Below are 24,064 nucleotides of genomic sequence, written 5' to 3' on the forward strand. Positions count from 1 at the left end.
CGACTCCACGATTACCGACTGAGACACGACTTCCGGGGACCGCCCAAGCCCCAGCCGCCGCACGACCAAGACGTGATCGAGAACCCGATGTACGATGTGGAGCGGCGGGGCGCGCCGGGCCCCCCGCGCACCCCTGGCCCCGGAGCCCGCCCCTCCTCCGCCGCGCCCACCACGCCCACGCCTCAGGCTCACCACCAGCACCATCCCCACCACCCAGCCCACCCGCCCCACGCCCACACCCCCGCCCACCAGCCCCAGCACGCCCACCACCACCAGGCTCTGCAGCAACAGATGCAGCAGCAACAGATGCAACAGCAACAACAGCAACAACAACTCCAGCAGCAACAACAACAGCAACAGTTGCACCCTGGCCAACCCCACCCGGTGGCCGCCACCCACCTGCAGTCCCACCCCGGACCCACCCACCCTGGGCCGGTCCACGGCGGTCCCACCCACGCGGCCCCGGGCCACAGCGGCCCTGGCCGGCCCGAGGCCCCGGGTGACAGACCGGAGGGACGCTACACGGCCGTCATCGCCCGCCAGGAGGACGCCCTCAGGTAGGTGCCGCCCACTGAGGCCTACCCTGTTGTACTTTTCACACACACACACACACACACACACACACACACACACACACACACACACACACCGCTGTAATGAACCTTTAGGAAAGTAATTACTCACAGAGTTAGACAAACAAATTACCGCTTGATTTATGTAACGCCGAGCGTCGTCCTGTCCTCCTCCTCCTCCTCTTCTTCCACCACCACCACCTTCCATCTTCCACAGCCTCCCATCTCGTACGCAGTCTTTCCTTGTCTCAAACTCACTCCTTCACTCTCACTTCTCCACCCACGCCGCCCGGTTCTGCACGCCTCTCCATCACCTCTCCATCCCCTCCCCTCCTCCCTTCTCCTCCACACCTCTTTCTATATACCATCCCCCTCCCCTCCCCACAACTTTACCTCCTCGTCAGGCTACAAGAGGCCTCCTACGTCACTGCCTCCCACACACACACACACATTTGAGTGAGTTTTTCTCCCCACGTCCCCGCGTCACTGCCTGCCTGTCTTGTCTCTCCTACCCTCCCACTTTCCCCCTCCACACATCTCGGCAGACTGTAATGAGGGAGGGGAAGACAGTGCAAAATTTCCCCTCACCTCCCACAACTCCCCCAGCGTCCATATACATACGGCAGGTGTCAAGTCATGGCAGGTAAGGCGGTGTGTCAGTGTCGTATCACCGCTCATGGGAGGTCACGTCACTGGGCGGTTTGGTTAGCTCAGGTCACACTCACCTCTTTCATTGTTGACCTGGATTGAAAGGGAAAAAAAAAACATGATGCTCCAGAATTTGATGTGATTTGAGGTTTTGTATCAATGTATTTGTTTTTTCTTGTTTTTTTTTCAGGAGTCAGGTTGTTATTTTTTGTGGCTAATTGTCAGTCTTTCATTCATTCATTCACTCACTCATTCATTCACTCACTCATTCACTCACTCACTTATTCATTCTAGCTACATACTCGCTTACCTACTTCTCCATTTACGCTTTTTTATGCAACCTGGCCAAGGGCAACAAAAATATATATAAAAAAGGCCCATTTCATTGCCACTTCCATTAAAGATAAGTAGAATTAACCAAAAATCTGAGTTACTATACCCATTTACCCATCTACCCATCATTACCCTTTCCTCGTACCATCACAAGCACCTCCTTTCCCATTACTCTTGTCAGTTTTTCTCTTTTCCATTCATTCATTCAAGCTACTTACTCACTTACCTATCTACCTACCCACTCACCCATCACCACCCTTCCCTCGTACCATCACAAGCACCTCCTTTCGCATGACTCCTATTTCAAAGCCACTCATATTTGGCAAGAATTCGGTGACTCAAGCATTCACGTCATCATTTTTTCCTGGGCCCGTTTCCGCTGAGCACTGTAATTGATCAAGAGTACCACGCCATCATATTGGGGGAGACCTTTTGCTATATTAAGATAGAGGATGAGGAGATGGCTGGCGGGCTGGCTGAGTGGGTGAGTGGTTGGCTTGCTGGATGGGTGGCTGACTGGCTGACTGGCTGGCTGGCTGGCTGGCTGGCTGGCTGGCTAGCTGGCTGGCTGGTTGCGTCCTTCTAAAGAATTGCAGAGTTCGTGAAACCTTGAAACGTTCTCTCCTTCTCTTAGGCAAGCTCTCAAACCCTCTCTCTCTCTCTCTCTCTCTCTCTCTCTCTCTCTCTCTCTCTCTCTCTCTCTCTCTCTCTCTCTCTCTCTCTCTCTCTCTCTCTCTCTCTCTCTCTCTCAGGTCATTCTTCCCCCTCTTCTCTACTCTTCTTCTTTATCTTACCCAGAACGTACAGGATTACTGTGGATATTCTCTGTCTCTCTCTCTCTCTCTCTCTCTCTCTCTCTCTCTCTCTCTCTCTCTCTCTCTCTCTCTCTCTCTCTCTCTCTCTTTTTTCTCCTTCCCCTCTTCCCTTTCCACCATATTATTTTTTGCCATATTTCCTCTGTTCTCTCCCTTCCCCTAATGCTTGTCCCTTGAATCTACTTTGTGTTTACTCTCTCTCTCTCTCTCTCTCTCTCTCTCTCTCTCTCTCTCTCTCTCTCTCTCTCTCTCTCTCTCTCTCTCTCTCTCTTAACTCTCCCGGGTCCACCTTCTCCCTTTCCTTCATTTGTTTTAAGCTTACCTCTCCCTCTCTCTCTCTCTCTCTCTCTCTCTCTCTCTCTCTCCTCCTCATTCAGCTCCCCATTTGAGATTCCCGGTGCCTACTAGTGCGCCCATTCACCGCCCTGCATTCATCCCGCTGCGCCCGCCCTGGTAATTAATGCCATTGAGCTACTGTACTGGCTCAGACCTCACCCCTGCCTCGCCAAGATAACCTTATCGCTACATTCTGGTCCCTGCTCCCTGATGTCTCCCTTCCCCCCACTTGCCCCGTCGCCTCTTCCACCACCCTCCCTTCTCGTCATGTTTCTATATTCTCTCGCTTTCTCTTTCTCTTTGTCTCTTTCTGTCTCTGTCTTTCTTGGTATCCTGCACTTTCTCTCTCTCTCTCTCTCTCTCTCTCTCTCTCTCTCTCTCTCTCTCTCTCTCTCTCTCTCTCTCTTTCGGAGTTTTCAAGGGTGTTTCTCCGGTTAGTAATATAGGAATCTTGTGAACTCTGCCTCCACAGCCGTAAAAACACCTTAAAAACGCTTTATTTTCTCACTCTGACTATTTTCCAAGGCCACAGAGATGATTAGCGGGGTTTTCAATAGTGTTTCCCCAGTTAATATTGTAGAAATCCTGTCACTCTGTCTCTAGAACCGTAAAACACCTTAAAAAAAACTCTTCTACATTTAAATAAGAGCTTTTAAAATAGTGGAAGAGAAGCACAGAAGTGATTAAGAATACAAGCCGAAGCTCATCCAGGTATCGTGTCCTTAGCGTGTCCTTAGCGTGTCCTTAGCGTGTCTTCAGTGTGTCTTCAGCGTGTCTAAAAATAAGGATGTATAAAAAGCGGTCTGTGTCTTACCTTGATCCGTGTGTCGTGTAATGGTAGTGTTTAGCCTCGCCTGCCCCAGAGCCCCGCCACACCACGCCAGACAGCTTAGTGTGTTAGTGTGTTATGCTTAATGGTGCTGCTCCCTTGAACTTTGTGGATATACTCTCTAGTCTAACACACACACACACACACACACACACACACACACACACACACACACACACACACACACACACACACACCTGCCTAGTTACCCCTTCCAAAAACCAGAAAACAATAACGAAAAAACGAAAGCAAGATGGTAAGAGCTCCCTGCTTGTCATACCCTGGTGTTTGGATTCTTAGGAGGAGGAGGAGGAGGAGAAGGAGGAGATGCAGAGTCTTCCTATAGCCAGATTACAAAGGGGAGCGAACACAGGTGATCTCGCCGTCTGAAGCCGCGTTATACAAAGAAGCAAGCTGAGTACACGTTCAAGGATCACACAGATAGAAAACGTGGCAAGGGATAAGGAGGAGGGGATACTGCCTTGAATTTTGTATCGTGCTACTTTGAGTCAGGCTAAGGAAGAGCAGGAAGTAAAGGAAGGGAGGGAAAGGAAGAGAGGATAAAGGGTAAGAAGAGAAGCTTGGTTGTATTGAAGAGCGTGATACTTTGGGGACAGACTAAAGAGGAGAGGCAAGAAGGAGAAATAAAGGAAGGGAAAAGGAAGACAAGGATAAGGGATAAGAAGAGATACTTGTTTGGATTCAGAGTTATAGTACATTTTTCTCACTGTAAAGGGGCGACGCAGGAAGGAAGGTACAGGAGGAAAAGGTGTACAGAGACACTACAACGCTTTATTAGTATGGCTGGAGGCGAGGCAGGAGGCAAGGCAGACGAAGATGTGGGAGAACTGCATAAGGACACGAGCACACTTACTGTAAACCTTGACCGCGACACAATTGACTGAAACACGTTAGTCGCATGTCGGCCACGCGTCACACACCACTGAGACTGTCTCGTGCTGATAAAATATTAAACCTATGCTTCACCTCCTCCTTTCTCCAGCTTACTACGGTGTTAGATTCGTGTCCTCGCCTCGTCCATCCTGTGCTGGCAACGCGGTAGGACACTGGGAATGTGAGACAAGGTGAAAGATTTAGTGTGAAAGATGTTTATGTTATGAGGAAGTGTGACGTCGCCTTAAGAGATAGTCTAGTAGAGAGGGAGGTCTGAATGGAGAACACACAGCCCAGTGGAGAAGATTAGACAGGATCAGCGACCCTATTTGAACACTGCAATAGCTGCGGAATTAGAGGAGGAGGGGAGCAAGGGAAGCGGAAACGATGGTGAGGCGAAACTAAAAGATCGTTAGTGTGTTTCTTACGAAGACAGTTTGAGCGAGGCGGGAAACTTAATACGAGACTGTGAGAGAAGGAAGGTTGTCCCTGCCTCGCCTCGCCTTTACATAAAAAGTGAAACTGCAAATATCGAGATGGGGGGGGCGGTCTTTATTTTGGTATTTATGAGCAGTATCGAGCAGGAGGCTGAAATAAAGGTGTGGTAAACTCTGGAACTCTCTGCCTGCTTCTGTATTTCCATCTTCCTGTGACTTGACTTTTAAGAGAGAGGTTTCGTAACATCTGTTCCTGAATTTTGGCTAACTCTATTAATCTTTTAGGGAACCGGCAATCAAATGGGCTTTTTTTATATATTTTGTTGACCTTTGCCGGCTTCCCTCTTGTATAAAAAGAAAATAGAAGAGAAAGGGAGTCTAGGGAGTCTCGGCCACAGTGTGTCTTGGGATGCGTGTGAAGGAGGAGACCAAATACAGAGATGAGTTTAATTAAATTCTTGGACATATTTTCTATTTCTCTGGGACTAATGTACGAGGCATGGAAAGGGAAGCAGTTCGGAAGAGTGGGCGTGTAGGTGGCTGAGGTGGGTGTCGTGGAGGTGTTAGCGTGAGGCAAGTGGGTGTGAGGGGAAAGTGTCATCCCAGCTTCGTCCCCTCCCCTGATCCCTGCCCTTCCCTGCCCCATCCCCTGCCCATTCCCCTGCCTCGTTCCCCCGTTCCCTGCCACGCCACGCCCCCCAGGCACAGCGATAGGCAAGACCAGGAATAGTTATAGATTTTTTGCTGCATACGTAACAGGGTATATTTGTTGCCATTTTTAGTTCACCATTGTTGGCAAGTTATGAAAAAAAATGCAATTTCTTTTTCTTTTCTTTACCGCAAAAGTTAGTGTACGCAGAGTTTGGATTGTTATTCTTATTCCTTTTCCATTAAATTTACTTGCCCCTTGGCCGGCACCCTGTGAAAATAAAGTGGAGGATAGATTGACCTGGGACTAAAAAACAAGGCGAGAGAAGGAAAGAGGTGGTAATTAGTTCCCTAAGTAGCAAAGAGCAAACGAGTCCCGAGGGAGGAGTGCGGTCAATTGCGTTCCCTGCTGAGGTGTCTTAATACTCCATTGTGGAAGGAGTTAAAGTCATAACAAGTTGGCAAAACAAAAATCAGACAGTGTTTCAGAGTTTGCCAGTGAAAGGGAAGGAGGAGTTTAAGATACCGCTCAACTCTTTCTCTTGTAAGACGAGTAGAATAGGGATGCAATTGCAGTGAGCGGAGAGGAGAGAGGGGAGAGAGGCGAGCAGGGAGGAGGTGCGAGGAACAGTGTCATTGAGAGTGAAAGAAGAGGATAACGAGAAACACAGTACTGTAATGGAGATGTGAGAGACAGAAAGACAGTACCGTGGTGGAGATGTGAGACAGGGACAGTACTGTGATGGGAATGTGAGACAGGGACAGTACCGTGGTGGGGATGAGAGACAAAGAGACAATACCATGGTGGAGATGAAAGACAGGGACAGTACCATGGTGGGATGAGACAAAAAGACAGTACTGTGATGGGAATGTGAGACAGGGACTGTACCGTGGTGGGGATAAGAGACAGAGAGACTACCGTGATGGGGATGTAAGGCGTAGAAACAGAAAGAGAAAGAACTTGATGGGGCGAAAGCAACATAAGTCGAACAGATGAGAAAAAAGACACTCAAAAGAAAACGAATTGATGAAACTAAATCTTGACCGTGTTAGAGAGATGATAAGGCAAAAATCCCGATCCCACGTACAATGCGTGGCGCCCTCTCTCTGTCTGTGCTCAGGGCAAATTGACAGACACGAACTCGTACGTATAAATAAGTTTGGTAGTTTGAAGGATGTTAGCGGCGGTCACTATTCTCAGGAGCAAGTTGAATGTAAGCAAACTTCCTGCACGAAAGAAAAATACGAGTTGATTGATAGAAACGGGAAAGTTTGTCCGGGCGAGGTGTGAGCAGCGAAGCATAGTTTGTGGGGCAGGAAAGACTGTGGCTCGTATTCTCAAACTCTTCTGTGCTTCACCTCCACAATTTCAAAAGGGTTTATTGACATTTACACCAGTTTTTTAAGGTGCTTTTATGTTTCTAGCGGCAGATCGACAAAATTTCTCCTTTATTATTTGAAGAAACACCCTTGAAAATCCAGCTAGTCATCTGTGTGGCCTTGGAAAACTCGTGCTGAGAGAACAAAGAGTTTTTAAGAAAGTTTTTACGGTTCTAGAGGCAGAATGACAAGATTTCTGCATTATTAACTGAAGAAACACTCTTGAAAACCTGGTTAGTCATCTGTGTGGCCTTGGAAAGCAGTCTTGGTGAGAGAGAAGAACGTTTCTGAATACTGGCCTGTTGTTTGAACCGCCAAGAGAAGATGAGGAAAGGGGAGAGGGTCATGTTTTCAAGGTGTGATGCTTTTAACCTTTTCAATAGTGGGACACATTTTTACCTTGAGATTTGTGTACGATTAGACCATTTTATTGACATTAAGAAGAATCTATGGACGTGAGAAGATTAATGGCCACAGTCTTCGCTATTTGAATCCCCCACATGAGTTTCTGAAGCTGTATAAAATCACCAAATAGTCACCAGAATGAATATGGAAACGCGTCATGGTGCTGAAGGGGTTAATGTATATCTTTTATCGTATTGGTCTTTATGTTTTGAGGTCTTAAAAATATTGTCTATCTTTTAATATATTGATCTTTTTTAAGCTCTGGCGTCTTTTGTAATAGTAGAGGGTCTTCTTTGAGGTTAAGTGGTGGTGATGGTGGTGGTGGTCTTGCTTAAGTGGTCTTACAAACTGATGGTCTTTCCTGTAGCATCATTCCTTTACTCGCTCTCTCACCACCACTATCACCACCACCATCACCATCACCACATGTCAAACCGCCCCATATTGTTGTTGTCACTATCACTACTACTACTACTACTACTACTACTACTACTACTATCCTCCCCCCTTCAGTTTTCAGCATCAGGTCACCTCAAGAACATTTTTTTCCCCTTCATTTACTTCTCCAATTTTCTGCCCGTCGTTTTCTTCCGCCATTTCCTCCCAATCTCCTGAAGCCGCGGCCTGTGCTGAAGGGGAAAATCATCAATATGGCGGAGTTAGGCCTGTGTCCTTGCCGTGGCCTAGAGGGGAGAGGTGAGGGGAAAGATGGTGGGGGGTATCTCCACTCTACTCCTCCTTCTGCTCCTCCTCTTCTTTTCCTCCCTCTCACCTGATCTCCCCTTCCTCCTCCTCCTCCTCCTCCTACTCCTCTTGTTTCCCTCTTCTAATGGTGGTTCCCTTCTTGCCCTTCATTTCTTTCCCCTCTTTTTTCTCTTCCTTCTCTTTTTCTCTCTCTCTTCCTTTTTTTCGTTTTTGTTTAGTCTGTTCGTTTTGTTTCTCTCTTTCTGGCTCGCTCTCTCTCTCTCTCTCTCTCTCTCTCTCTCTCTCTCTCTCTCTCTCTCTCTCTCTCTCTCTCTCTCTCTCTCTCTCTCTCTCTCTCTTTCATCTACTTATCTCCTTCTTCGTTTCTCTTCCCCTCACTTCCCTCCTTTTCTTGTCTCTCATTTCATTATCTTCACATCTTTCTGTCTCTTTTATTACTAATTTTTTATCATTTCTCTTCCTTCCTGTCCCTTCTCCTTCCTTTTTCTTTCTATTACATTATATTTTTTTCCTTTTTCCCCCTTCCAGTTCATTTCCTTCCTTAAATCTTATTACACTACTTTCTTATTCCTTTTTTCCTCCTCTTCCCTCATTCTATGTCTTCTGTTCCTCGTTTATTTGACCTTGCCTTTATTATTCCACCTCTCACCTGTTCCATCTCTTCATTAATCTCTATTTTTGTTTATGTTCTCTCTAAAAAATCTTCCTTTACTTCTTTTTTTTTCTATTCTCGTTTGTGTTTTTTTATCTCTATATCCTTCCACCTCTCACCTTGTTCTTGTCATCCTCCTCCTCTCCACTGCTTTAATCTTCCCTCTATTGCTTCCTCTCTCTCTCTCTCTCTCTCTCTCTCTCTCTCTCTCTCTCTCTCTCTCTCTCTCTCTCTCTCTCTCTCTCTCTCTCCTCTCTCCCCCCGACGTGCCTCGACCCGCCATCCCCATTGTGGCATCAAGTTTGAGCGAGTTAAGAGAGTTTCCAGGTTAAAAACGTTCCAAAAACTTCCCTGACGGAGTTATGGACAAGATTGGTTCAGTTCCTTGTTCCTGCTGTCTCTGGATACACTGTGGCTCTCTTGTGTGTGTGTGTGTGTGTGTGTGTGTGTGTGTGTGTGTGTGTGTGTGTGTGTGTGTGTGTGTGTGTATAGATGTCTTCTCGTTATTGGTTGACTATGGTGGTTTTCTATAGTTGATTCTATGGCTGTGTGTGTCTTCCTGGGATAGGTGCACACACACACACACACACACACACACACACACACACACACACACACACACACACACGCACACATACTAGAGGGAGATATCACAAGATCAAAACTCATATCAGAAGTTACAAAGTTGCGTTGTTTAAAAATCATTGAACATGCTTCACTCGTGTCCGCCTTGAGAGAGAGAGAGAGAGAGAGAGAGAGAGAGAGAGAGAGAGAGTTGTTTGGAAACTTGTTATGACCTCCATAATTTCCTTCCTCCTTTATCATCTCAATAATTTTTCACATTAAACTTACTCTTTCGTCACCTTCCTCTTCTTCCTCTTCCTCCTCCTCCTCCTCCTCCACCTCCTTCTCTTCCTCCTCCTCCTCCTCCTCCTCCTCCTCCTCCTCCTCCTCCTCCTCCTCCTCCTCCTCCAAAAGTCCCTTGAGTAGAAAAAGTAAGAGAGAGAGAGAGAGAGAGAGAGAGAGGAGGGGGATGAGACAGCGACACAGCGACACAGACACACAGACGCAATCTAAGAGGGGGATTTCTCGTGTCTGGTGAGAAGAACTTGTCTCTTTCCTAACAAACAGCCAGTCACTCCCCGCGCTCCTCTCCTCCGTCTCCTGTCTCTCTCTTCCTTTCCTCGCCTTCTTCTCGCCCCACGGGACTCGCTACAGGGGAGAGGGCTGGCTGGGGGGGCTGTATTTAGGGCTGGGTTTAAAGTTACTGTCATTTTATCCCCTTCAATACTAGGACACATTTTTACCTTGAGATTCATGTGCGATTAGACTATTTTATTAACGTTGTGAAGGGTCTATGGAGGTCAGAGGATTAATGGCCACAGTCTTCACCATTTTAATCCCCCACATAAATTTCTAAAACTGTAAAAAATCAATAAATAGTAAGCAGAATGAATAATGAAACTCGTAATGGTAGTGAAGGGGTTAAAGTTAATTTTTTCGTCATGGTGAGACTAACAACTTTTCTACCTTGAGATTTGTGTACGATTAGACCATTTTATTAACGTTACGAAGGGTCTATGGAGGTCAAAGGATTAATGGCTTGAGTCTTCACTATTTTAATCACCCACGTAAGTTTCCGAAGCTGTGTAAAATCAACAAATACTCACCAAAATTAATATGGAAACGCGTCATGGTACTGAAGGGTTATTGTGATTGCAGAAGGGGGTTTAAGCTTCTCCAGGTAAGCTAGTGGTGTCGTTACCTGTGCTTATTTGCTACCTATGAGGGGTGAAAGCTAAGGGAAACACAACTTAAAAAGATCCTGTTTTTTTTTTTTTTCTCTCTTTCATTTATATTCTATTTTTCAAGGGACTGTTTGGTTATCATTGGGTGTTTTGATGGGCTGTCTTGTTTAGTCTTTAGTTCAAGGTGTTTATTTATTTATTTATTTATTTATTTATTTATGTATTTATTTATTTATTTGTCTTGTCGTGTATTGTGTGATCTGGTACGATTTTTTTTTTTTTTGTGTGTGTGTGTGTGTGTTCAATTCATGTTTATAGAGTAGGATTTATATTTCTCTCTCTCTCTCTCTCTCTCTCTCTCTCTCTCTCTCTCTCTCTCTCTCTCTCTCTCTCTCTCTCTCTCTCTCTCTCTCTCTCTCTCTCTCTCTCTCTCTCTCTCTCTCTCTCTCTCTCTCTCTCTCTCTCTCTCTCTCTCTCGTTTAATTCATCGCCCGTGAGACCAACTCTCTTATGGCTTTACCGATAATTGTGTTCAGGAGAGAGAGAGAGAGAGAGAACTTTCTTCCACATTCTCCTTTCTCTTCTCTTTCACTTCACTTTCCACCCTTTTAACCCTCACTCTCTCTCTCTCTCTCTCTCTCTCTCTCTCTCTCTCTCTCTCTCTCTCTCTCTCTCTCTCTCTCTCTCTCTCTCTCTCTCTCTCTCTCTCTCTCTCTCTCTCTCTTGTAGGAGAGCTTCAAGTCTAATATACCTTTGTGTGTATGTGTGTGTGTGTGTGTGTGTGTGTGTGTGTGTGTGTGTGTGTGTTATAATAAGTCACCGTCACATTTACGTAACCCTACCCCTCTCCCTCTCTCCTCTCCTCTCTCCTCTCTCTCTCCCTCTCCCTCTCCCTCCTTCCCTTGTTTGTATAGACCATCCACCTCTTCCTCCTCCTCTTCCTCCTCCTCCTCCTCCTCCTCCTCCTCCTCCTTTTTACTTTAATTTTCTCTCCCAATGCTTCTATTTCTTCAGATTCCAGGCTTCGTCCTCCTCCTCCTCCTCCTCCTCTTCCTCCCTCCTCCTCCTAATGAGTAATGAGGTGGAGTTCAAGGTCTTCTTAGAAAGTTGAAGTGTGGTGGTGGTGGTGGTGGTAGAAGATAAAGTGTGTTGATTGCTAGCTCGTTTTAGAAGTAGTAGTAGTAGTAGTAGTAGTAGTAGTAGTAGTAGTAGTGGTGGTGGTGGTGGTGGTGGTGGTAGTAGTAGTAGTAGTAGTAGTAGTAGTAGTAATAGTAGTTGTGGTGGTAATATTAGTGGTAGTGGTGGTGGTAGTAGTAGAAGTAGTAGTAGTAGTAATAGTAGTGGTAGTAGTAGCAGTAGTAGAAGTAGTAATAGTAGTAGTAGTAATAATAATCTCCTTATGTTTGTTTATTCGTTTGCTTATTTTTAACTATATACATTACCATTCTTGCGTTAAATTAACCAACGTGATTTTTTGCTCACCATGATTTATTTAAAGTTTTACCACGAAGATGTTTGTTGTGTGACTCATGCACACACACACACACACACACACACACACACACACACACACACACACACACACACACACACACACGTACATTTTCATAATTAATTAGTTTTATTCATTTTTCACTCGTTCCCTACCACACCTCTCCTTTGGAATTTAATGAGCTTAATACTTGTGTGGGCGGCGGCTGTACCTGTAGGGGGAGAGGAGGAGGAGGAGGAGGAGGAGGAGGAGGAGGAGGAGGAGGAGGAGGAAGTAGAGGAGAAGAGAGGAAAGATTTAATATTAAGAGTTCTTTGATATCTGAAGTCAATGAGGTTTAGTATTCTCTCTCTCTCTCTCTCTCTCTCTCTCTCTCTCTCTCTCTCTCTCTCTCTCTCTCTCTCTCTCATAAAAAAAATACCTGTCTTTTTTGTATGTATTTAGCGTGTGTGTGTGTGTGTGTGTGTGTGTGTGTGTGTGTGTGTGTGTGTGTGTGTGTGTGTGTGTTCATGTCGACACGCACACCTAAATTAGCTTTCAGAAATGCATACACACGAACTTGCCGGCAGAGGAGTTTGTCTTAATTTGGTAGTGTGACCTCGCTGTGTGTGTGTGTGTGTGTGTGTGTGTGTGTGTGTGTGTGTGTGTGTGTGTGTGTGTGTGTGTGTGTGTGTGTGTTTAGATGAGAGCCACTGTATTGAAGTAAAAAACGCACAAAACCAATAGAAATAGAGAATCGTAAAGAGAGAGAGAGAGAGAGAGAGAGAGAGAGAGGAATTTTATTTTCATGGTTGCAAAATTTGAATGCAAGTCCCATTTTTCTCTCACACAAAGTCCCTCCCTTAATCCTGCTCTCTCTCTCTCTCTCTCTCTCTCTCTCTCTCTCTCTCTCTCTCTCTCTCTCTCTCTCTCTCTCTCGTGAAAAGAAAATGGAAAAATGGAAAAGAGGAAAAGGGAAGGAAAAGAAGGAAAAAATAAGGAAAAGTGAGACGTTTTTATTGCTCTCCTTTCTGACTGGTGAAACTGACACTTCTCTCCCTCCCCTTCTCCCTCTCCCCTCTCCCCTCTCTTTCCTCCATTTCCTCTTCTCCCCTCAAGTTTCTCTCCCTCCCATCTTTCCCGTCCATTATTTATTTTTTTCCCTTCTTCACTAGTTCTTGTCTGTCTGGGTCTCTCTCTCTCTCTCTCTCTCTCTCTCTCTCTCTCTCTCTCTCTCTCTCTCTCTCTCTCTCTCTCTCTCTCAAGTCTCCATCAAGTTGAAAAGTTTGTGTTTAATGACTTCTTTATTAATTTTAGATGGTGCCATTGTCTTCTTCTTCTTCTTCTTCTTCTTCTTCTTCTTCTTCTTCTTCTTCTTCTTCTTCTTCTTCTTCTTCTTCTTCTTCTTTTTTTCCTCCTCCTTCGTTTTTCATTTTTTTTTTGTAATTCTTCATTTCTTACTTGTGTCCTCCTTTTCCTCCTCCTCCTCCTCCTCCTCCTCCTCCTCCTCCTCCTCCTCCTCCTCCTCCTCCTCCTCCTCCTCCTCCTCCTCCTCCTCCTCCTCCTCCTCCTCCTCCTCCTCCTCCTCCTCCTCCTCCTCCTCCTCCTCCTCTTCAGTATTAACACTTCACATTTTTACTCACTGCTCTGAATACCATTTCTTACTGGAGGAGGAGGAGGAGGAGGAGGAGGAGGAAGAAGAAGAAGAAGAAGAAGAAGAAGAAGAAGAAGAAGAAGAAGAAGAAAAAAAGTAAGGGAATTCAGAAAGGCAGAGAGGATTAACTTGTAGCAGGAATTGGACCGAAGAAGAAGAAGAAGAAGAAGAAGAAGAAGAAGAAGAAGAAAGAAAAAAATAAATGAACAGAGAGGAAGACAACAACTAGGAAGAGAAGAAGGCAAAGAAGAAATAAATGAGAGAGATAGACTGAAGGAAGAAAAAAAAACAAGGACGAGGAGGAGGAGGAGGGGGAGAAGGAAGAGGAGGAAATTAAGAAAAAGACGGAAATGGGAAAAGAGGAAGAAGTAAGAGACAGGATAAGGAAGAGATAAAGGAAAGGAAGAGGCCAAATGCAGGAGAAGAGGAAGAAGGGAAGTGAACGAGACCGTCTTCTTATTTAGCAAGGAGGAGGAGGAGGAGGAGGAGGAGGAGGAAGCAAACAGAAACAGTAAAGGAGGAGGAAGTGGAAATGCTGAAAATGGAACGCAGGATTAAAGGAAGTGGTATTAAGAGAGAGAGAGAGAGAGAGAGAGAGAGAGAGAGAGAGAGAGAGAGAAGGACGCGAAGGAAGAAGGAAGGAAGGAAGGAAAGAGGAGGAGAGGAGGAAGAAAAAGGAGAAATCAAAGAAGTTTATACCTTTGATTTTTTTCCTCGTCTTTTATTAGCATTGAGGAGGAGGAGGAGGAGGAGGAGGAGGAGGAGGAGGAGGAGGAGGAGGACGAGGAATACGAAGACGAAGAGGAGGAGGAGGAGAAGGATGACGAGGAAGACCAAGAGGAGGAGGAGGACGAAGAGGAGGTGGAGGAGGAGGAGGAGGAATGTTATTTAGTATTGCTATCAAGAAGACGTGTGGAGGAAGGTGAGGAGAGAAGAGGAGGTGGAGGAAGAGGAGAGAAAAGGAGACTGCTGGTATTATTGTTGTTACCGCTGTCATCTCTCTCTCTCTCTCTCTCTCTCTCTCTCTCTCTCTCTCTCTCTCTCTCTCTCTCACGCAATCCATATCACTATTATTATTATTATTATTATTATTATTATTATTATTATTGTTATTATTATTGTTGTTTATTATTGTTGTTGTTGTTGTTGTTGTTGTTGTTGTTGTTGTTGTTGTGATCCCTGACTGGCTCATCCACGCCTCCCTCGTCCTCCTCACGTCTTCCTTCACCCTCTTCATGATAAATGCTCCAATTACGAGTACTGCGGCCAACTCTTGCGTCACCACGCCACGACGACACCCAGGCTTCATGCGTGACGGGAAGGCTTGATGCTGCGTGATGCGGTGGTACGGTGCTTGATGTGGCGTGTGGTGTGTGGCGTGGTGGGGTAGTATGATGTGTGGTGTGGTGTGGTGTGGTGTTACGGTGTATGGTGCGTGGTGTGTGTAGTGTGGTGTGTGGTGTGTCCTCACGACGCCAGCATGTCACACACCACGTCTGTCACTTGGATACCTACGCACTGGATCGCGGAAGGCAGCGGTTTGTCCTTTAAAATAGTGTTACCAAAGTTTCCATCCTCTTGCTTGGGTGGCGGAGGGTCCTGGCGGTAGAGTGGTAAGGCTGCGTCCTCTCTCTGGGCTTGCGGGCTGCGGTCACGGGCTGAGCGGCGAGGGCAGTGCTCCCAGAGTGCATTGTTGCCGCCGCTGCCTCCCCACCACCGTATGATTATTATCCAGGATCTTGCTTGTTTTCTTGGCATTTGGGGAATATAAGAAGCACTCCCTTACTGGTGAAAATTTAACTTTTACCAGCACATTCGTTCAGTCTTTTCCGCTTGTTTAATCTGTGTTAGTGTTTTGCTGTGTTTGGGGGCGTTGCGGTGCTCCTTGCCCACCGCACCTGCCACCCCCTCCATGCCTGCGCTGCCTCACGCCTGCCACTCCTCCTGATCGAGTGTGGGCTTGTTGACACACGAGGCGCGGCGGAATCACCTGAGTTTTGATGGTAAAGAAAGCGAGACGCGGCGCGTTATCATGTGCCTTCATTGGGAAAGCTTTCAGGGCTTCTGTGTTTAATTTTGGTGCACTTGCAAGACCCGAGGATGTGTGTGTGTGTGTGTGTGTGTGTGTGTGTGTGTGTGTGTGTGTGTGTGTGTGTAGGTGGCTGGCTGATGCTCACTTGTTCCTACCTCACATCTTCAGTAAAAGCTTGGCCGCCGGTGTGCCTGCTGCCGCGGTGGTCCTCTCCCGGTGCCTCCTCCCCGCCATTTGCTGTAAACCATCTGTTCGTACCTTGGCCTGCACGCCCCCGCCTCTCGCTTCTCTCACCTAATCATCCTCTGCCTTACCCCACTCAATGAATCTTAAGTCACACCAGTAATTTCTACGTATTCTTACCACTTTAGGAATAGTTTAACCTCTTCAGTACTGGGACTTATTTTTACCTTGAGATTTGTGTAGGATTAGCCCATTTTATTGACATTAGGAAGGGTCTGTGGAGGTTAGAAGATTAATGGCCACAGTCTTCACTATTCTTAATCCCCCACATGAGTTTCTGAAGCTGTATAAAGTCACCAAATTGTAACCAGAATAGATATACTGAAGGGGCTAGCTAATGTATGTGAAGGAGTCCAATGAATATAACACTGTACCGGGGAATAGACACTCACTGTGATAAATAACCTTTGAAATAGCGACGAAAACTGAAGACTTGCTACGGAAACGCAAATAACGCTGAAAATGTAACGGCCACCTCACGACACCCACTGAAAACAAACCCTCGCCGCTGCAAACTCACTTATCTTGGAGTATTAGGTGTGGCCAGGCAGTTTTCCCCCGTGCTGCAGTTCGCTGGTCTGCCGCTACGTGAGGTTAGGTTAGTTAAGCTTATGGCTGGGGACTAAAATTATACGGTTGATGTTTGAAGTGTGTTTCTCTCTCTCTCTCTCTCTCTCTCTCTCTCTCTCTCTCTCTCTCTCTCTCTCTCTCTCTCTCTCTCTCTCTCTCTCTCTCTCTTCTCTTTTTCTCTCTTATTTTCTTCTCCTCCATCTCTCCTTCCTTCTTTCCGTACTTGCTTCCTATCGTTAGTTATGCGTTTGCAGAGAGAGAGAGAGAGAGAGAGAGAGAGAGAGAGAGAGAGAGAGAGAAGTAACAGTATCATTTCCGACTGGTGAAGAGTTAGGGGGTGGTGGGGGGATGGGGGGAGCGTCACTGAGTGTAATACAGCAACAGTCTGATGTGTGAATTGATAAACACACTTGTTCCATGAGCAGTGTTTGCAGTGATGAGCAATATTTGTGCTGCGAAAAAATGCTGCATGAATCAAATTGTTCCGCTGAATAATATTGGATGTTACGTGACTATTATTGGACAGAGAAAGAGAGAGAGAGAGAGAGAGAGAGAGAGAGAGAGAGAGAGAGAGAGAGAGAGAGAGAGAGAGAGAGAATATGATATCTCCTTTTCCTTTTTCCTCAACAATTACTACTACTACTACCACCACCACCACCACCACCACTGCTACTACTACTACTACTACAACTATTATTGCTATAACTGCTGCTGCTGCTACCGCTGCTATCATTTCTCTGAGTACTACTGGCACCACCACCAGTATGGATGAGGCAGAGGTGATGGCGTGGTTTGGCTTGGCTCGGCTTGATTTGGTGCGTGCAGGCAGTGGCGTGGTCGTAAAGTCTAAGCAGTAGCGGTGGGTCGTACACTCACCATTGGTTCAGTACTGTGGCATTATGGGAGTGCTGCTCATTTTCCTCTGCCATGGCAGTGGAGGTGCGGCGCCTCAGCCCGCCAGGTGTCTCCCTGAAGGTGGCGTTACTCCTACACGCAGGAGCGGTAAGGGTGGGTGTCACACAACTGATCCATTGTCTCCTGTGACTCTGTCATTCCATGTGGCCTTGCCTGACAGTGCCCCGCCTCATCCCGCCGCCAGCTGTGCCGAGCCGTGACACGCGCGCTGGGGGCAATTGCATCAACTGCTGCACATAAGAATATCTCGCTCGCTCATCATCTGTATCAGCTCTGCACACCGCGCCTCCCACACACCTCCCCGCTTTCATCTCCTCTCCCCTCCCACCCTCCCCGCCTCGACATGCTGCTTAAGTAGCAAGCCATCGCGGCACAAACTCTATTAGAGGTGCACTATTCGCTGCACAAAAAAGGGAAGGGCGTGGGGTTCGGGGTGCGGGGTGCGGGGGACGGCAGCATCAGAGCGGCGGGTCTGGAGCAAGGCATAGTTCCGGGATAAGATTTACGCGTGCTATCATCTTGTGCCTGTGAGTGACGTTATATTTAAGCTTGGACGTGATTGGTTCTTAACTGGTATGAGGGAGTGTGATTGGATGGCTCTGGGCTGAGTCGGGGCTAAAATGGTGCGTGTTGATTGGATGGGCTGCTGCCGCGAGGGTTTAAAGGGACTAATGCATTCGGGTGTTTGGTCACATTCACTCTACCTAGATTGCTTTCCCTTCCTTGTTTTTATTCAATTTCCTTCCCTACCTCGCCTTCCTTCTTAGACGCCGAGTTTTCTTTCCATTATCGGCCTTCCTTTATCATCTGACGCATCAGACATCCCTTCCTTTCTTCCTCGACTGCTCCTTCTTTCTCCTCCTTCACCTAACTTTCTTTCTTCCCTCCTTCTCAAGCTGTCAGCGATCACCCACTTTTCTCGCACTCCTTTTCACTCCTTCCTTCCTTCCTTCCTTATTCAACTTCTCTTTCTTTCCATTTGTACCTTTCCTCCTGCCACGTTCTTCAGTAATATAATTCTCTTTTTATCATCTGTCTTTTCCCTTCCCTCCTTTGTGTTATATATAACCAACCCACGATTCTCCCTTCTTCCGTTTTTCTCTCGTTCCTTTCATCCTCTCCATAACTCAACCTTTATCCCTTTCATCCATTTTTCCTAGTCCTCTTCGTCCTCCTTCTCTTTTTCCTTCTCCTTCTCCTCCTACGTCGCCTTCCCGGTATAGACAGGTAAGCTTTCATCCCTCTCGGAGTCTCCATAAACGCTGCCTCGGGGTCCCTCCTTGCAAATCATCGGAGCATCGACTCTCGTGGGACGCGCAGAGGGTTGGATCGCCTGACAAGAGGATTCAACTCTCCTTGTGTGGGGTTGGATTGCATCTTCCCGCCACGCACCTTCAGGCCCTCGCTCGTCACTGCGGAGGGTCTGTGTGTGTGTGTGGGAGAAAGAAAGAGAGAGAGAGAGAGATGGCGGGGGGACCGGAAGGGGAAAGAGAGAGAGAGAGAGAGAGAGAGAGAGAGAGAGAGAGAGAGAGAGAGAGTCAACACAACTTACCACCACTCTAAAACTCAAACCAAAAGTAAGAATAATGAAGCTAAAGGCAACAAGAGTCACCCACGAAGCGCAGGATTCATTACAGGGCTTCACTTTACAGGCTGACAAGAGGAGCGAGTCTTCCTTTCCCTCCACACGTCACTTCCAAGAGATGAGGCGTGACGGGGGAGAAAAAAGTGACAATACTGTTTCCATCTTGCAAACTCTCAGTGCGATTGGCTGCTTGTGTAATGCTCTCTCTCTCTCTCTCTCTCTCTCTCTCTCTCTCTCTCTCTCTCTCTCTCTCTCTCGTCAAGTGCTTATATAAGGCCATATATCCTTTTATGAGTCCACAAACATATTTATGGTTTTCTATTCCCCTCGGTAAGTGGGACCCAGCCTCTTCAGTGAGAGAGAGAGAGAGAGAGAGAGAGAGAGAGAGATCTAGGACACGATGCTTTCTTTCATAACATTGAATTTCTGATGTTCGTTCTCTCTCTCTCTCTCTCTCTCTCTCTCTCTCTCTCTCTCTCTCTCTCTCTCTCTCTCTCTCTCTCTCTCTCTCTCTCTCTCTCTCTCTCTCTCTCTCTCTCTCTCCTCCTCTTCCTCTCTCTCTCCCTCCCTCTCTCCTACACACACACACACACACACACACACACACACACACACACACACACACACACACACACACACACACACGGACATGTTGTTTGCTGATGGCGTTTAGATTATAAAAACAAAGTGTAATTGTTAGTAATGTTGCGCTACACTAGACTGTGCAAGATTAGAGAGAGAGAGAGAGAGAGAGAGAGAGAGAGAGAGAGACTATAATAGTAATGTTGAAAGTAGTAATTGGATTGAGACGCGTGACAAGATAGGCTGCATTGATGGGGGAGGTGGTGAGGTGGTGGGGTGGTGGGCGAGGTGGTGGGGTGATGGGGGAGGTGGTGGGGTGGTGGGGTGGGGGAGGAAAGGTTACGGATGAAGATAAGAAACACCACATGCCCAAGATTCATGCTCGGCAATTAATTAACCTGAATGTAATCTGACTTCAGCTCATCTTACCTTACCCAGTCTTACCTAATTGGAGTTTGCCTTATCTAACCTTATCTTACCATAACTTACCTTAACTTAACCTTACCTTACCTTACCTTACCTTACCTTACCTCGCCTTACCTAACCTAACGTAACCTTACCTTACCTTACATTACCCCAACCTTACCTTACTTAACCTAACATAAACTAATGAAGCTTACCGTATTTCGTCTCATTTCACCATGCCTTACCTTACCGTGAATATTATCATAGAAATAGATAAATAAGTGAATGAATGGATAAGATTAAAGTGTAAATCCATTCGCTTATTACTTAACACAAACCAGAGTAAATAAACTAAGCTGATATTAAAACAAGACAACATGAACTCAGGCCAAATCCTGTCATGTACACCACACACACACACACACACACACACACACACACACACACACACACACACATCATTTCTCTGTGTCGTGGAGTCAGGCAGCAGCTTCTATTCTCGAGAGGCCGACCCCTGAGTAGCCCTCCTCCTCCTTCTCCTCCTCCTCCTCCTCCACCTCCATTAACCCTCTCCCCTCGGTCCGCGCCCCGGCACTTCCACCTTCCATTCCCACTTTTTTCCATTGTTTCCCGCAGTTCCATGCTTAACCCTTTCCCCTTTCACCGTTTTTTCGTGCACTCACTCCTCCCCTTTACATTGCTTCCCCGCCTCTTCATCCGTGCCCTCTTCTTCCTCTTCCTCTTCCTCTTCCTCTTCCTCTTTCTCTTCCGCAGTCAACTGAATACAGCCTTTCCCTTGAACCTTTCCCTCCTCCTCTTCCTCCTCCTCCTCCTCCTCCTCCTCCTGTTCCATGCCGGCCTCAAGAAAAAGCCTGTGAAAAGTCCTTTTTTAATAGTATCCTTGGGGAACGCGGGGCGGCAGGTGTGTGTGTGTGTGTGTGTGTGTGTGTGTGTGTGTGTGTGTGTGTGTGTGTGTGTGTGTGTGTGTGTGTGTGTGTGTGTCTGGCAATGTATTATTCCATGTATATCGACCTGACATCGACACACAAACATGGATGGAAGCTTCCTAGAATTGTGGTGGTGGAGGAAGAGGAGGAGAAGGAAGAGGAGGAGGAGGAGGAGGAGGAGGAGGAGGAGGAGGAGGAGGAGGAGGAGGAAGTGGGTAGCAGAAACGTAAATCAACAAATCGGAGAACAATAATGTCAGAACAATTTCACATAAACACCCTCACCTTGCGGCGCCCTTGAACACTCTATCGTGGCGTGGCGTGGCGTGGCTGGGGGGTCAGTGAGGCGCATATCTTCCCTCGGGTGTCCTTGTAAGGCAACACGTACGCCACACACTCCCTCCATTAGTCCGCCAACCAGCTGCTCTAACGCCCGTGTCTTAAGTATTGAGTGACGTGGCGTTTGTATGTGTGTTATGTAGAGGGCAGGTTTGTTATGAAGGGGGTATGTTTGTAATGTAGGGGTTAGGTTTGTTATGAATGGGTTAAATTTTATTATGGAAGGGGGTATTTTTGTTATGAAGGGGGTATGTTTTGTTATAGCAGGGGGTAAGTTTGTTATTAGATAGGATATGCCAACAGCTGAGGAGGAGGAGGAGGAGGAGGAGGAGGAGAGAAGAAGAAGAAGTAGAAGTAGTAGAACAAGAAGAGGAGAAGAGGCTAGTTGCAGTGGTCGTAGAGTCGTGGAAAGAATAAGAAGAAAAATTGAAGAAAAAGAAAAAGAGAGACGAGAAAAAGAAAAAGAGAAAGGAGGGAAAAAGAACCAGACGAAGAAGAAGAACACGAAGAAGAGAAAACAAGAACAAAAACCAAAACGAAAAGGGAAAAGAGGAGAAAAAGAACAAAATAATAGAAACAGAAGGAAAAAGAAAATATTGATGAAGACAGAAGAAGAAGAAGAAGAAGAAGAAGAAAAGGAAAAGTAGAAAAAAGAACAAGAAAAACAAGAAAAAGAAAGGTGAGGGAAAGAAAAAGAGAAAGGAGGAAGAAGAGAACGAGATGAAAAACAAGAACACAAAGGAGAACAAAATAAGAAAAGGGAAAAGAGAAAAAAAACAAAAAAATTGAAACAGAAAGAAAAAAATACAGAAGAAGAATAAGAAGAAGAAGAAGAAGAAGAAGAAGAAGAACAGAAGCACGTAAACCACAAAGATACAGCAATGAGTGGGGAAGTTATTGTTGTTGTTCTTGGTAGTGGTGGTGGTGGTGGTGGTGGTGGCGTTGGTGGTGGTGGTGGTGGCGTTGGTGGTGGTGGTGGTGTTGGTATTTGGCGTGAGTTTGAGTAGATGTAAAGTGTAATGGTCTAACACACGTGGACACACCAGGTTCCGATTGGGCGCCTTTTACTGCATGAGAGAGAGAGAGAGAGAGAGAGAGAGAGAGAGAGAGAGAGGTACAATAAAAGAGAAACAGAACTGCCAATAACAAGAAGTGAAAATCGGAAAGACACGACAGTATTCCACCTCAATTAACGTCACTCTCTCTCTCTCTCTCTCTCTCTCTCTCTCTCTCTCTCTGCGCATATCTGGATTCTTTTAAAGGTCGAAGGGTGATGACTGTCCGTTGGTGAGAAAGAGAGAGAGAGAGAGAGAGAGAGAGAGAGAGAGAGAGAGAGAGAGAGAGAGAGAGAGTTTATGGGTGGATGATTTATAATATGATATAATATGTATCTCCTTATTACGATATCATATTTTTAGCTTACTCAACTCTCCTCCTCGTCCTCTTCCTCCTCCTCCTCCTCCTCCTCCTCCTCCTCCTCCTCCTCCTCCTCCTCCTCCTCCTCCTCCTCCTTATCTCTCCCTAATCTGCTTCTCTACCCTTTTGTTGCATTACTTCATTATATGGCTCTCTCTCTCTCTCTCTCTCTCTCTCTCTCTCTCTCTCTCTCTCTCTCTCTCTCTCTCTCTCTCTCTCTCTCTCTCTCTCTCTCTCTCTCTCCTCATCCTATTCCTCTTCTCGTTCTCGTTCTCCTTCTCCTTCTCCTGATCCTTCTCCTTCTCCTCCTCCTCCTCCTCCTCCTCCTCCTCCTCCTCCTCCTCCTCCTCCTCCTCCTCCTCCCTGGCGGTGTCTTGGCATGGCTGTCTCTGTTTATCATGATTTACCGTCAAAAGTGTCTGAGTATCCCCGTCTTTATCTCGCCCTCTTCATGCTTACCACCACCTCCTCCTCCTCCTCCTCCTCCTCCTCCTCCTCCTCCTCCTCCTCCTCCTGCTTCATCCCTTCACCTTCACGTCTCACTCACAATTCTCTCCCTTCCTACCTTCTCTCCTTTTTTTCTTTCCTTCCTCTTCTTTCCTTCTGTTCTCTACCTACATCTACCTTTCTTTCTCTCTTTTCTTTCTCCGTGTCCTTCACTCCCTTCATTCCCTCCCATTTTCTCCCTCCCTCCTCCCCACCGCCGTTATTTCTCCTGGATCAGAGCAGAGGCTTCAGGTTGGGCCGAGAGGGATAGAGAGGGCCGAGAAGGGATGAGGGGACGGATTGTACTGAGAGAGAGAGAGAGAGAAAGAGAGAGGAGAGGTGGGGAAGAAAAGGATGAAAAGGGAAGAGAGTGGAACAGGAATGGGGATAAGGTAGAGATATAAGGGAGAAAGAGAGAGGGAAAGAGAAAGGGGAAAGAGAGGGTCGAGAGGTGAAGGGGGAAGAGGAGCGGGGTGAGAGAGGGAGAGGAGGAGGAAAGGGATAGCAGTGTGTTGACCCGAGGAAAGCCTTGTGCCCCTTTAAGCTCCATCTCGCGTTTCACAGCTCAGGATGAAACCATGAGTGTTGTTTCGCGAGGTGGAGGCGCCCGGACACACACACACACACACACACACACACACACACACACACATTGGTGATGCAGTATTCAAAGGTAAAGTTCACCATTAAATCAGCGTTAAGGGGCGTGAGAACGAGGTATAGGCTTGTGTGATGAAGGGAGAGCCACCCCTTATCATCCCCTCCTCCTCACCATTGCTCGCTACTCATCACACACACACACACACACACACACACACACACACACACACACACACACACACACACACACACACCTCACTTAGAAAATCCTCAAACACCTGCAGCGTACCTCCATAACATTTAAAAGGTTGTAGTTGATGTTCCATGCTCCCCCTCTGTTCACCATTGCTGGCTGCTCATCACACGCACACACCAACGCACCTCACTCATACTTAGAAAATCCTGAAACATCTGCAGCG

General features: G+C 46.7%; 1 protein-coding gene across 4 annotated transcripts in view; it reads left to right on the forward strand.

The window, feature by feature from the left end:
• LOC123509370 (inactive rhomboid protein 1-like) overlaps window positions 1–24,064 on the forward strand; it is a 274,097-nt gene that overhangs the window by 172,455 nt on the left and 77,578 nt on the right. For all 4 annotated transcript variants that reach the window (XM_045263634.1, XM_045263633.1, XM_045263636.1 and 1 more), the window contains one exon: window positions 1–557. This exon is cut by the window's left edge. In XM_045263634.1, the coding sequence (XP_045119569.1) occupies window positions 1–557 (557 nt within the window). The remainder of the gene's footprint in view (window positions 558–24,064) is intronic.

Source organism: Portunus trituberculatus, chromosome 27 (assembly GCF_017591435.1).
Source record: "Portunus trituberculatus isolate SZX2019 chromosome 27, ASM1759143v1, whole genome shotgun sequence".
NCBI classification, from domain to species: Eukaryota; Metazoa; Arthropoda; class Malacostraca; order Decapoda; family Portunidae; genus Portunus; species Portunus trituberculatus.